This window comes from Glandiceps talaboti, chromosome 6, assembly GCF_964340395.1.
Source record: "Glandiceps talaboti chromosome 6, keGlaTala1.1, whole genome shotgun sequence".
NCBI lineage: Eukaryota > Metazoa > Hemichordata > Enteropneusta > Spengelidae > Glandiceps > Glandiceps talaboti.
In genome coordinates this window covers 24322332-24334749 of record NC_135554.1, presented here as the reverse complement: position 1 = coordinate 24334749, position 12418 = coordinate 24322332, and the positions used below count along the sequence as shown (strand labels likewise).

Genomic DNA, 12418 nt, shown 5'->3' with positions numbered 1-12418 from the left:
CATATCATGTCCATACACATTTTGATACTATACAAAATCAAACATACGGAGCCACTATTAACCCGCTACACAAACTTTAATATGTAATGCTCCGGTAGAGGACTGCTAATCCTGTACATGTAAAACACCAAGTCAACATTTTGACAGCTAAAAGGGTATAAAGTCTAATTAATGTCTCTCATGCTTGTCGGCGGCAATATATTTTACTTTGTGATGTAATCTGTGTTTTTTATGGGTCCAAAGTCACCTTGCCGTGAACACCGTGACGTCACTCCTTCGTCCCCGAAACGTCATCATTGTTTCGTGTAGTGATTACGTAACACCCTGCGAGCAGTGTGTTCAGTTAATTTCTGGCCGAAGAGAAACGACATCGCGATCGGCACAGTCGACAGCCGACCACACTTCTTCCACGTAATCTTTCAGTTTCAAGGACGATATTGTATTTGTTGGCCTACTTCGATGTCACAAACCGAACAAACTTTAGACTTTATAACCATGTCTTCGCGATTTCTATGAAAATTGCTAAGAATGTCAACCGGTAATCGGGAATTCGAAGTCTAGTGCATATTGCATTGACTTGCAACAACCAGCATACGTGGTAATGATCTACGCCTGATCGAACAACAGCATACGTTTAATATTTCTAATTATTTCGATACGTTTAAAGTTACATTCAGGTAGGTGTGCGCCATCGTTATAAGAAATATGAGTATTTTTTTGTATTGTTTTTTTTTTTTTATTTATTTATTTTCCTAGTATCTGATTCGTAATTGAAGTGTGAGTGTGTACACAACGAACTCGGGCTCAGAGTTGGCCTTTACTTTCAATTTTACTGTTGCGTTTGTACACATTGTATATTATTGGTTTCAGGTAGCCTTCTTTAAACGTTCAGCAACAGAAAATATCTGCTCAGTGGTTTCAAAAAACCCGGGTTATATGAGGAAAGCGGAGATAAAGGGCTTCAGGCTTCACTATTATTGCTGGAAAGCGAATGTCCAACATGGCGTTCTAACTTCTATAGTCCATGGTCAATATTCACGACGTAATTACTATTTGCGTACAAATAGATTGGAAAACAGAGAACAATAGAAACTTTGGTTTTCAATATTATCGGGCAACAAATGTACACAGCTTGTGTAAAAACTATAAATGTTTGGAAAATCAATGATAGTTGCTGACTGTACTGGTGTCTCTATTGGTGTCTCATGTTTCTATGTCTTGTGTATACAAATACTATATGGAATTGGAAGGGCTATTCTGCTGGACAAATATGATTTATGGCCATGCAATTTATGATTAATAGAGTGCTCGCAGCACAGTTTTGAAAAGGGACATATATATATTACCAAACTTGACATTATTGTTATTATTCAATTAATTACTTTGTCCGATAATCGGACATTTCTAAAATACAGGTGAAAAATAAAAATAAAACTTCTACATCAATAACAACTGTATTACATGGTTTTAGAAGACAAACATGTCATTCTTTGACCAAAATGACCAAAATCTCATGAAAATTTGCCCACACACGAGAAGAATTGGCGTGAGGAAATTGCCATGAGTGAAATTTTGCTCAGCTGATTGCTCTAGTGTGCACCTGGCTTAACCGGGATGTCACTACTCGTCAAGCGACACATAGTAGCAAGGGCCCCTTAGGTCACTTGTACTTTCTTTGGCTGAACAAAGAAATATATTGGGGAATATTACATGTATCTAATAGTAAGTTTGACATCTGCATAATTATATGTCTTCTTATTTATTTAGGTGGAAGTCAATGGAAGACCCAATGGTGAGGTAACAACAGCAGTGTGAATGATTTGTATTTGGATGACAATATCGTTATTTCAGACATTATGCTGAGATTGATACGCAGACAGTTGGTATGCTCCTGTCTCCTCTGCTGCATCTTTGTGTCCTGCTGTCTTTTATTTCTAGACAACAGGTGGTCAATCAGAGAAGAAATACCTGACAACTCCATCAAAGCAATTTATTCACTAGGTGTGTACATTTTTACTTTTTATAACTTGATCACAGCTGTTACTTCGACTGTCAAATATTACATAATACTTTAATAGGCCAGACTGCAAACAGGAAATTGAGAATACAGAGCCCTCGTTCAAATTGGGGTATTGTCACCTCATAGTATCATTTCTTAAGAGCTTTGTCCCTTGGTATTCTGTAGATGTCCTAAACAAACAATGTTCTATTGAGCTTGTGTGACATTGTACAATCATCTGTAAAGAGAAGTAATGAATATATTGCTAGCAATTTTGAGTGCTGACTTACTAAATTTCCCACCAAAGGTACTGTTGATTGCCTTTTAAGTTTCAAGTGAAATTTTGAATCAAAACATATGCCAAGAGGTATACAAATGTACAACCAATCAATCATATTTTGTATGAATGTTAGAAAAGTTAGAAGAAGAAAAATGATGATGTATTTGCTTTGATTTTTGGACATAATCATTTGATATATGATGTAGGGAGTAAAATGTTTGATGAAATGTTTTTGTTTGCATTTCAGAGGCCAACAACTCAGTTCAACAGAATTTCAGGTAAGTTTACATTTATTTTACCGTGATCATCTTCAAGGAACTGGTTCTTTTGCTACCTAATGATTTGGTCCCCCACCCCTTCCCAGGTTTGCATTTACATTGGGTTTCTGTCTGTCATCCATGCCTCCATGTGAGTACAAAAGTAATATGTATCTAACAGTCCTGATAAATAAATTCAATCCCGACGTTTCAAATCAATATGCTTCCTCATAGGATATTATGGCAAGATATATAGTAGATCATCACCTGACTGTATATCTAAATGTTAAGATCTTCCATGCGTATGTATGAATGTGTGTGCCCATTGTATAATTGTATTGTATTCTATTGTGTTCTATTCAATTGTATTGCATTGCTTTGCATTGTGCTGTATCAAATCATAGACCCTACACATGTAGGGTCTATGATCAAATATATTTATTATGTCATATTTTATCACATGGTATTGTGCATGTTTCCATATACCAAAGAACATCACTTGTAATTCAGGTAAACTTGTGGTATAGGTATATTAATTAGAACTATAGTGCATATTTATGGCAGTCATCTAAAACCCTTATGTTTTCCTTTCTTCTTCTTCATCATGCAGTCTACCAGATGCTAGATTTACAGTAAATATATCCACACAAGAAGGGAATGAAGTGAAGAAATTAACAGTAGCTGCATCAGTACTAGCAGCAGCACCGGCTGCACCAGGAGTAGCAGTTGTAGAAGGAGCGCCAGCAGCACAAGTTATACCAGTAGTTGCACTGCCAGTTTCTAATTACAGCTGTATACCACATCATTCTGTCAACAAAATGAAAGCAGTATTTAATAAGTAAGTATATATGCAACAAACCTGTGCATATTTGGGGTTATTAACCCCCAACAGGCACTGCCCAGAAGGGGGCTATAGGAATGAACGCCCATGTCCGTCTGTCTGTCCATTGACAGCTATACTTTTACATGGACTTTCGGGATCGGCCATTTTTCTTCATGTGAAAGTATTATTGCAATATTCAGAGATTACTAAAGCTCAAGCATCATGGTAGAACACTTTGAAGCAGGGCAGAAACTTGCCAAGCATGGTGTCCAGGGTGACAAGGATGGTGTTAGTACCATGCTTACTCTATAGTGGGAGAACAGTGGGCATACAGATTATATTTCGCTAATTATGCAAATCATCATTCAAATTACAGTGTTATTGATATGCAAATTAGCCACCATCTTTACAATGTGTCCTAGGAAGAACACATGCTTTCATCGGGCTCTATGTATATTGGAAATTTAATTTCTGCCAGAAAGTAGTACATCGTCAAAGTATAATGTGTATAGTTAAGATATTGTTTTTTGGGGGTTTTTTTTTTTGACAGTTATCATATTTTAAAACTGGTATTAGGACAAAAATAAAAAAAATGGGGAAGACAAAAAATACGTATAGAGTCACATGTACAACAAAATAGGTTTTAAATTGTGCCATTTAAATGTTTAAGGCAAGATTTTGTTGTTTTTTTCTGATAAACATTGCCCAGTCTTGGTAATTTTGCAACACTTATAGACATATATTCAAGAATGTGATTGATTCATTGTCATGTTTTTTTTTATACAGATTTGATGAGAAGCATCCAGTATTTATATCATCAGATTATTTATCATTGGATTCCAGACTAATGCAGTATCAGCCACCATTTGGTCTGAAAAATCAAGGTGAGTATTTTATTATATCACTCTGTTTTCTTGCCTTTGGTTCAGTTTTTGCCTGCCATTCCTATTAAGGGTGAGTGCTTGGTGAAACCACTTGTCTCTCACCACTTCTGCCAGGGTTTTAGCCCTTGATCTCAATTTGTTTAAATTTCCCAAGCTTTAAGTAATATTAGTTCGTCTGCCATTCAAATACATGTATCTGCTGAACAACACTGGTTTCCCCTGGCTAACTCTGGTTTTCTCCTGCATTAACCTAGCACCTGTGTGTCCACATTTGTAGGTGTTTGAACACCTATGTTGTCTTCTTCACTGATGTCAAAGTTTGATAAAAAAAAACAAAAAAACGTGTTAAACCAACACTTGGTAAAATAGCTGATTAGGGGTATTGTGGATAAAATTTCAATGTGATATATAGATAATAATTGAGTTATATTATTCCATCTTTATATTCATCATCATCATCCTGTTTTGTTGTCTTTAGAGGGTCCTGGGGAAGACTAGCTTTTAGCTAACCAGGTTATCTGTATGATTTTTAACCCTCTTTAAATAAAGTTTAAATAAAAATAAAATGAATAAAATAAAAAAATCTTTGCAGTATGCTATTGTGTATATTCCAGGTACAAGATCTACCTAAAGCTATACACAGTGTACCTTCTAACGAGATCTAAGAAAAATTTGTGGGTCAAAATGATCAAAATTTCCTCTTTTGTATCTGATTCTCTGATAAATAAACCAATGCTATCAAATACTTTGGATTAATTTTAAAAAGCTATACATTAATATGAAAATGTACATCTCTCTGTTGTGATGTCTAATATGGGCTTCTGCTATGTTTTGATTGTAATTTGCTTCATTTGACAGAGAAAGTTCTAGATCGCCTGCTACGAGTCATGACCGATTCAAGTCTTACAAGAGGGAATACTAATGTGTAAGTATCAGAATGTGTTATCTAAATTTATCAATTGAATTGTATGAATTATTGTAAAGTCTCTTGTATTAGTTGTTGAGTAATTTGCACAAATATGCAAATACTGTAGTACATGTTAGCTAATATGCAAATACAGTATATTACATGCTAGCTAATATGCAAATACAGTGTATTACATGCTAGCTAATATGCAAATACAGTGTATTACATGTTAGCTATTATGCAAGTAGCATGCTGATTAAATAATGTAGCAAATAATATATTGAATGAATTGTAGAAATATGCAAGTATTATTATTACATGTTATGTAAATACAACACCATGATATTATGTGCATAGTATGATTTGCATTCTGCATTTAGATAATGTATCAAAATGTAAATAGTAAATAGTACTTTCTGACATGTGTGACCAGTGTCTAGATATTATGAGTAGACTGTTGACAGTCATACGTGTCTTTTTTGCTACGTTTCATCTAAAACAAAGTCGTCGCCTCGCTCCGTAGCACTGAATACTAACGCGTACTGATAGGAAACTGTGAGTGCCGTAGACACGAACGACTGTCATCGCTCATTGTATCTCCCTTTCTATTACTTATTCATGATGTGACGCCATGGAATTGGGCTTTACTCTATTGTATGATTTACATGCAGTTCAGTGTAAGGTCACTCAACATTCAACGCATATACACGTACACTGCAGTGCAAATTTGACATCGTAAATGTATTTTGATGGTCATAATCATGTAATTTACCTTTCCTATCTTTCTTAGTGAAAGCTTGAAACCATGCATTTTTTTGACATTTGTAAATGACATCATTGGACGACCTCGATGCCCAACACGGCAATTTCATTGACAATGTGATGCTCACTAGTCTATGGTGCCGTGTATGTGTACAGTCTACTAGCTTGCTGCGAGTCGAAGGAGCTCAATTGGCTCCAACTCATGGACTGTTATCATGCATATAATTTTTGCCGCCGGCACTCGCTGTGATGTAGATGAATAATCAGTACGTAGTTATAGTATTGCTCCGGATTGGAGTGAGGCAACGACTTTAGTTTTAGATAAAAAGTAGCAAAAAAAGGCAGCAACAACTGTCGACAGTCTAATTATGAGTAGAATAGATTTATTGTCAACATTTGAAGTCTCCAAGTGATCAACACATACATTATAGCTATCATCAGAAAACTAGATTTTGTCTACTTACTGCCATTGAACAAAAAACTCAGTGCCTGATACAATGTAGATCATTAATTTCCATTCATGCATGTTGTGAAGTTGTTACTTTTGTCATCTTGTCAGAGAATTTGATGTGAAGTTGTTACTCTATCACCATATGCAATCAGAGATTTTGATGTTGTGAAGTTATTACTTTGTCACCATACAGTATATGCTGTCAGAGAATTTGATGTGAAGTTGTTACTATATCACCATATGCAATCAGAGATTTTGATGTTGTGAAGTTATTACTTTGTCACCATACAGTATATGCTGTCAGAGAATTTGATGTTTTGAAGTAATTGTTACTCAATCACTGTATGCCCTCTGTATGGTGTGTCAGAGAATTCAGCTGTTACAAATCTAAACAAGGCATAATATTATATTGAGTATAATGTTATTAGACAAATTTCCATGGTGATTACTTGATGTGAAAGTGTCATTTACCTCACCACTGGCAAATCATTTTTTCCCCATATTTCACTCACACCCTTAATTGATAAGAGCTCAAACGTGAAATTATCATGTATTTGTCTCTCTATACTAACAAATTATTTTTCACACAAGCAAAATTGTCCTTGTTCTCCGCAAGACAAATATGCTATTCATTTCACTCACACATAACTAGAAGACTTGATAAGTCAAAGACTTCTTCCTCGTGTGGAAAGAAACTAATTTTCATCGTTCTTATAGGTATGAAATGTTCATAACAATATCATACAATTTTTTGTAAAGTGATTCTACCTTCTCAATAGTATATTTTATATTAATGTTGACTTTTTTTTAAAAAAAACACAGTAACGGCTGTAGACGATGTATTATAGTTGGGAGTGGAGGAATACTAAAGAACACACGCCTTGGTGGACAGATTGATGGCTATGATGTCATCATTAGGTAAGAGTCATTATTTGCACCAGGTGGCTAATGACAACAGACATCCACAGGAATTTTAATACCATATGTTATGTTTCTGTGCCAGAACATACATCAAATATGTAATTTTATTGATATTAAGGATTTAATATGTTGACTCCAGCATGATAAATATACATACTAGTATATTTGTACACACCCACAGATGGCCAGCCATGACAAGGCTGCTCACCTGTCTACTGACAGTAATTGACCTCCATTATGCAATATTGCATTCCCGTTCAATATGCCACCACATAGCACCCTCCATCTGGTATTTGGAAATTGCTTCCACAAAACAGAACATTATTTCTGTGTCCTGTTATAAATAACTTTTAAAATTTTGCATTTTCCTTCATGGACGACTGGAACTAAATGAAGCCATACAAGTTTATAGTGTAGAAATTTAATGACTTATTCTAAACCTCTTTTAATACTAATAGGGCTAATTTAGCTCCAGTGAGAGGTTATGAGGCAGATGTTGGCAGTAAAACTTCAATACGATTTGCCTATCCTGAGGCAGCACCAAGAACGGATAGTTCTTATGATCCCGGTGCATTGTTTGGAATGGTAGTGTTCAAAGCAAGAGATTTAGAGTGGTTAGAGGAGGTTATTGAAAAGAAGGTACCGGTGAGTATCTATCAATCTCTGCTATATTTATTTATTTATAGGTTGAAACCAAGTCAAAATGGATGATGTCATCAGTAAGGTGAATTGTACGGTGAATTATATGGGGAGTTATTCAGAGATGTTTAATATCAGGTCAAAGTTCACAAGGGGCTCAGTATAGTCAGTTTACACAAATGTTGTAAAATGTATCACAAGTTTGATGAAGTCGACAAGGTGTATGCAGAGAGGTTATATCGGGTCAAAGTTCATGGGTTTCCCTTGGGTCACAGTTCAGAAAATGTTTAAAAGTGTAGGTCAAACTAGGTCAAAGTTCACACACAAATGTTGAAAATTGTAGGTCAAAGTTCACTAGGGTCTTATTGCACACCCATGTAGAAAAGTCAAAGTATAAATATGTAAATAAGTTATTAAAAGGTCAAAGTTCACAAGAAATTCAGCCTGGTCAAAGTTTGTGACATCATTGGACTGTAATCCCAGATTTCAAAATTTGATTGTATTGTTTGTTTTTGTCTTCAGTCTCAAAAGGGATTTTGGACTAAGATAGCTAAAAGTTTACCAAAGACACCACAACAGGTACGACTAATAAATCCAATGCTGATCCAGGAAGCAGCATTTGATCTGTTGGGTTATCCTACTAACCAAGGCCGTATGAGTAAGGTAAGTGACGACTTTCTGAGAAATCTGTGTGTCTGTATCTGTATATACTTAGTAGCTGGTTATATTTGTTTTGTATGTTTATGTTGTATGTTAAGATTTCACCTTGTTTGTTTTGTTTTCACAACCACCTACGATATATCACACTCATTCACAAGTCCAATTCATGCCAATATAGACCATTCCAGACTGCAAACAGAAAATTGAGAATACAGCGCCCTCGCTCAAATTGGGATATCATCACCTCATAGTACCGTTTCTTAAAATCTTTGTCCCTTGGTATTCTGTACAAGTGTAAAATCAGGGATGTTTTTTGTATGGCAAATTTTGGAAGGCCAATTAACGCAACCCAAATGGACCAAAAAATGTCTATGATGTCATTATTAGCATATCTATGATGTCATTATTAGCATGTCTATGATGTCATTATTAGCATATCTATGATTTCATTATTAGCATATCTATGATGTCATTATTCATATATCTATGATGTCATTATTAGCATATCTATGATGCCATTATTTGCATATCTATGATGTCATTATTAGCATGTCTATGATGTCATTATTAGCATATCTATGATTTCATTATTAGCATATCTATGATGTCATTATTAGCATGTCTATGATGTCATTATTAGCATATCTATGATTTCATTATTAGCATATCTATGATGTCATTATTCATATATCTATGATGTCATTATTAGCATATCTATGATGCCATTATTTGCATATCTATGATGTCATTATTAGCATATCTATGATGTCATTATTAGCATATCTATGATGTCATTATCCGCATATCTATGATGTCATTATTAGCATGTCTATGATGTCATTATTAGCATATCTATGATTTCATTATTAGCATATCTATGATGTCATTATTCATATATCTATGATGTCATTATTAGCATATCTATGATTTCATTATTAGCATATCTATGATGTCATTCGCATATCTATGATGTCATTATTAGCATATCTATGATGTCATTATTAGCATATCTATGATGTCATTATTAGCATATCTATGATGTCATTATTAGCATATCTATGATTTCATTATTAGCATATCTATGATGTCATTATTAGCATATCTATGATGTCATTATTAGCATATCTATGATGTCATTAGCATATATATGGTGTCATTATTAGCATATCTATGATGTCATTATTAGCATGTCTATGATGTCATTATTCACATATCTATGATGTCATTATTAGCATATCTATGGTGTAGTTCATAATAAATGCATTCATACTTTGTATGTTATATTTCCTTTCATAGAATGTGCCAACAACTGGTACGATAGCCATAATGGCTGCCCTACGACTCTGTGATGAAGTCCATGTTGCAGGATTTGGATACTATCAAAATCAGCCACATGCATATCTACACTATTATGAAGGTACTAGGATGAGTTCCATAACAAAACTATTCACCCATGACCTTAACCATGAAAATGTTTTCCTTAGAAAGTTGGTTGAAAATGGAGTCATAAAGGATCTTACTGGTGGAATTCACTAAGCAGTTGCCATGGAAACATCATGACTGATTAATTGCTGAGGTAGCTGAGTGTATAAAATTGATGAAAAATAATATTTTAAATGACTTACGTCAGAAATTAATGACATTCCTTTACATGGGATCTCAGGTGAAGAGTACATGTGAAATAGATTTTTTTTCAGAAAAAGTACTTGATGTAATTATTTTCACCAAATTCTTTTTGTCATTGCAGTGTAATTCAAATAATTTTTCTTGATTGCATTATTTGTTTTATTACTTCTTATTTTGTACAGCAGGATTTTAAATTTTCCCCCAAAAAAATAATGTTAGCTCTCTTGCTGGCAAGATGGTGATGTTAACCTTATATGGCACCTTATATGGCATTGTTGTAACCTAATATGGGTAGCTAATTAGCTATGTATGACTTTACACCTTATATGGTGGCATTCTTTCCTATTTTGTAACCATTTATCAAAAAAAATATTACCTTATATGGCATTACTGTAACCATATATGGGCAGCTGTGTATGGCAGTATGCCATGTTACTATCTTCTATGGCAGTAATTTTACCTATTATGGAAATTCCATGTACCAATTTTGTAAATATACATCAGTAATGTCACCTTATATGGCATACTTTATTGTCACCAAATATGGATGGCTATGTCTGACACTAGAATATCAACTTATTTGACAGTAAATTTTCCTTTTTATGGAAATCTCACATGCCAATTTTGTACCATTTATAAAAATAATGGTACCTTATATGGCATTATTGTAACCTAATATGGGTACCTATGTATGACTCAACAATACCACCTTATATGGCAGTAATTTTACCCATTTAGGAAATGTCACATGCTAATTTTGTAAGTGTATATAAGCAGTAATGTTACCTTTAAAATGGCAGCGGCATCATGTTTGAACTGACGTTAAACAGTTAAACCAAAGAGTGTCTATTTTTGAGTAACTTATTTGCCATTTACATTCACCTTTGAATTTATACGTTACTATTTTTAGACTGAGGCCTACTTCTATTTATGATGACTGGCAAAATTTTGAAAACATGACCCACGATACCTCTAAAGTTTCAGAGTTTCATTTATTTAAAACACAAGTAGTACATGTAAATAATTTTAGGGGTATGCAATCAGATATCTGAGGACCACTGATGTTTGTCCCTAACAACTGATTTTCCACAATGATCATTTCCACAATTACCTTATATGGCGTTATTGTAACCTAATATGGGTTGCTCTGTCAGTCTGTACAATACCACCTTATATGGCAGTAATTTTACCAATTATGGAAATGTCGTTGTTGGATCATTTAATAATGAAAGGGACAAGGGGACCCGGTATGCAAATATTGTCATTATAAAAAAAAATTGGACCAGCAAAGCTGACTACAGGATCACTATAGTGAATGGTTTGAGGACCACCAATTTTAAATTGATAGTTTATCCCTGCATCGACAAGTTATAAAATTTACTTGAGTACTAGTATATACATAGATTATTCCAAATTCAAACAAAAGATTCTAAAACATTGACAGTTAAGATTTGTGACTTTGATACTGTATTATAGGTTATCTATGAAACAGAAAAATTCAAGTCAAGATATTTTGTTCCAGCTACACTGCAAACATAATATTATTCAAACATACCTTCTTGTATTTTACCAGTATTTGCTTCATTTTTTGTGAGATGTAAACTTACAGCTTTTTCAACTTTACTTGGGTGACAGGTCAAATGTCATGTGATATTGAGGCTGGAGATATTTCAATGTTTTGATATTAAACTTACAGAGTCAATAAACTATTTATATTCTTGTTCTACAAACTTAACCTGTTACTATCGGTTTTATCAAAAGTGGATGTCTATGTCTAAGCAGGTAGGAAAAGCACAGGAATTTTTGACCACTGAGTTGGTGCAGTTAGAACTAAGCATACATTTCTGACAGCAATACCAGTTGGCACAGCTATTGCTAATTCCTAGGACATCAAATTTAGTACAACATTAAAAGCAAATGAAACAAAGGTAGATAAAGGAAAGCTGGCCATTTTCCGGCTACATCAGACAGGCCCAGCAACTGTCCTACTCCAGATGTCCATATCTGATAGAATGATTAGTTGGTGTGTGTATATATATGTATGAGATATGATACTGTTACATGTAACAACTTACAAAACAAACACACACACACACACACACACACACACAAAACAACATTCATGCATCATAAAAAACAACTTTTATTTACAGACTTATCAGATCAGAGCAAATTCATCCAAAAAGTCAATTTTAAGCATTGATTCCTC

General features: G+C 34.2%; 1 protein-coding gene across 1 annotated transcript; it reads left to right on the top strand.

The window, feature by feature from the left end:
- The first annotated feature begins 1480 nt into the window (after positions 1-1480).
- On the top strand, positions 1481-10119 carry LOC144436996 (CMP-N-acetylneuraminate-beta-1,4-galactoside alpha-2,3-sialyltransferase-like). Its single transcript, XM_078125863.1, has 10 exons — positions 1481-1546; positions 1768-1792; positions 2527-2557; positions 3147-3374; positions 4146-4243; positions 5102-5168; positions 7186-7281; positions 7743-7929; positions 8446-8586; positions 9880-10119. The coding sequence occupies exons 1-10, from the start codon at positions 1481-1483 to the stop codon at positions 10117-10119; spliced, it is 1179 nt and encodes a 392-aa protein (XP_077981989.1).
- The last annotated feature ends 2299 nt before the right edge of the window (positions 10120-12418 follow it).

Bases quoted from the DNA above. Each gene is read 5' to 3' on its own strand.
- LOC144436996 (XM_078125863.1), top strand. From the start codon at position 1,481: ATGTCATTCTTTGACCAAAATGACCAAAATCTCATGAAAATTTGCCCA. The intron at 1,547-1,767 runs GTGAGGAAATTG...TTATTTATTTAG, and splicing joins CACACACGAGAAGAATTGGC to GTGGAAGTCAATGGAAGACC. The intron at 2,558-3,146 runs GTAAGTTTACAT...TTCATCATGCAG, and splicing joins TCAGTTCAACAGAATTTCAG to TCTACCAGATGCTAGATTTA.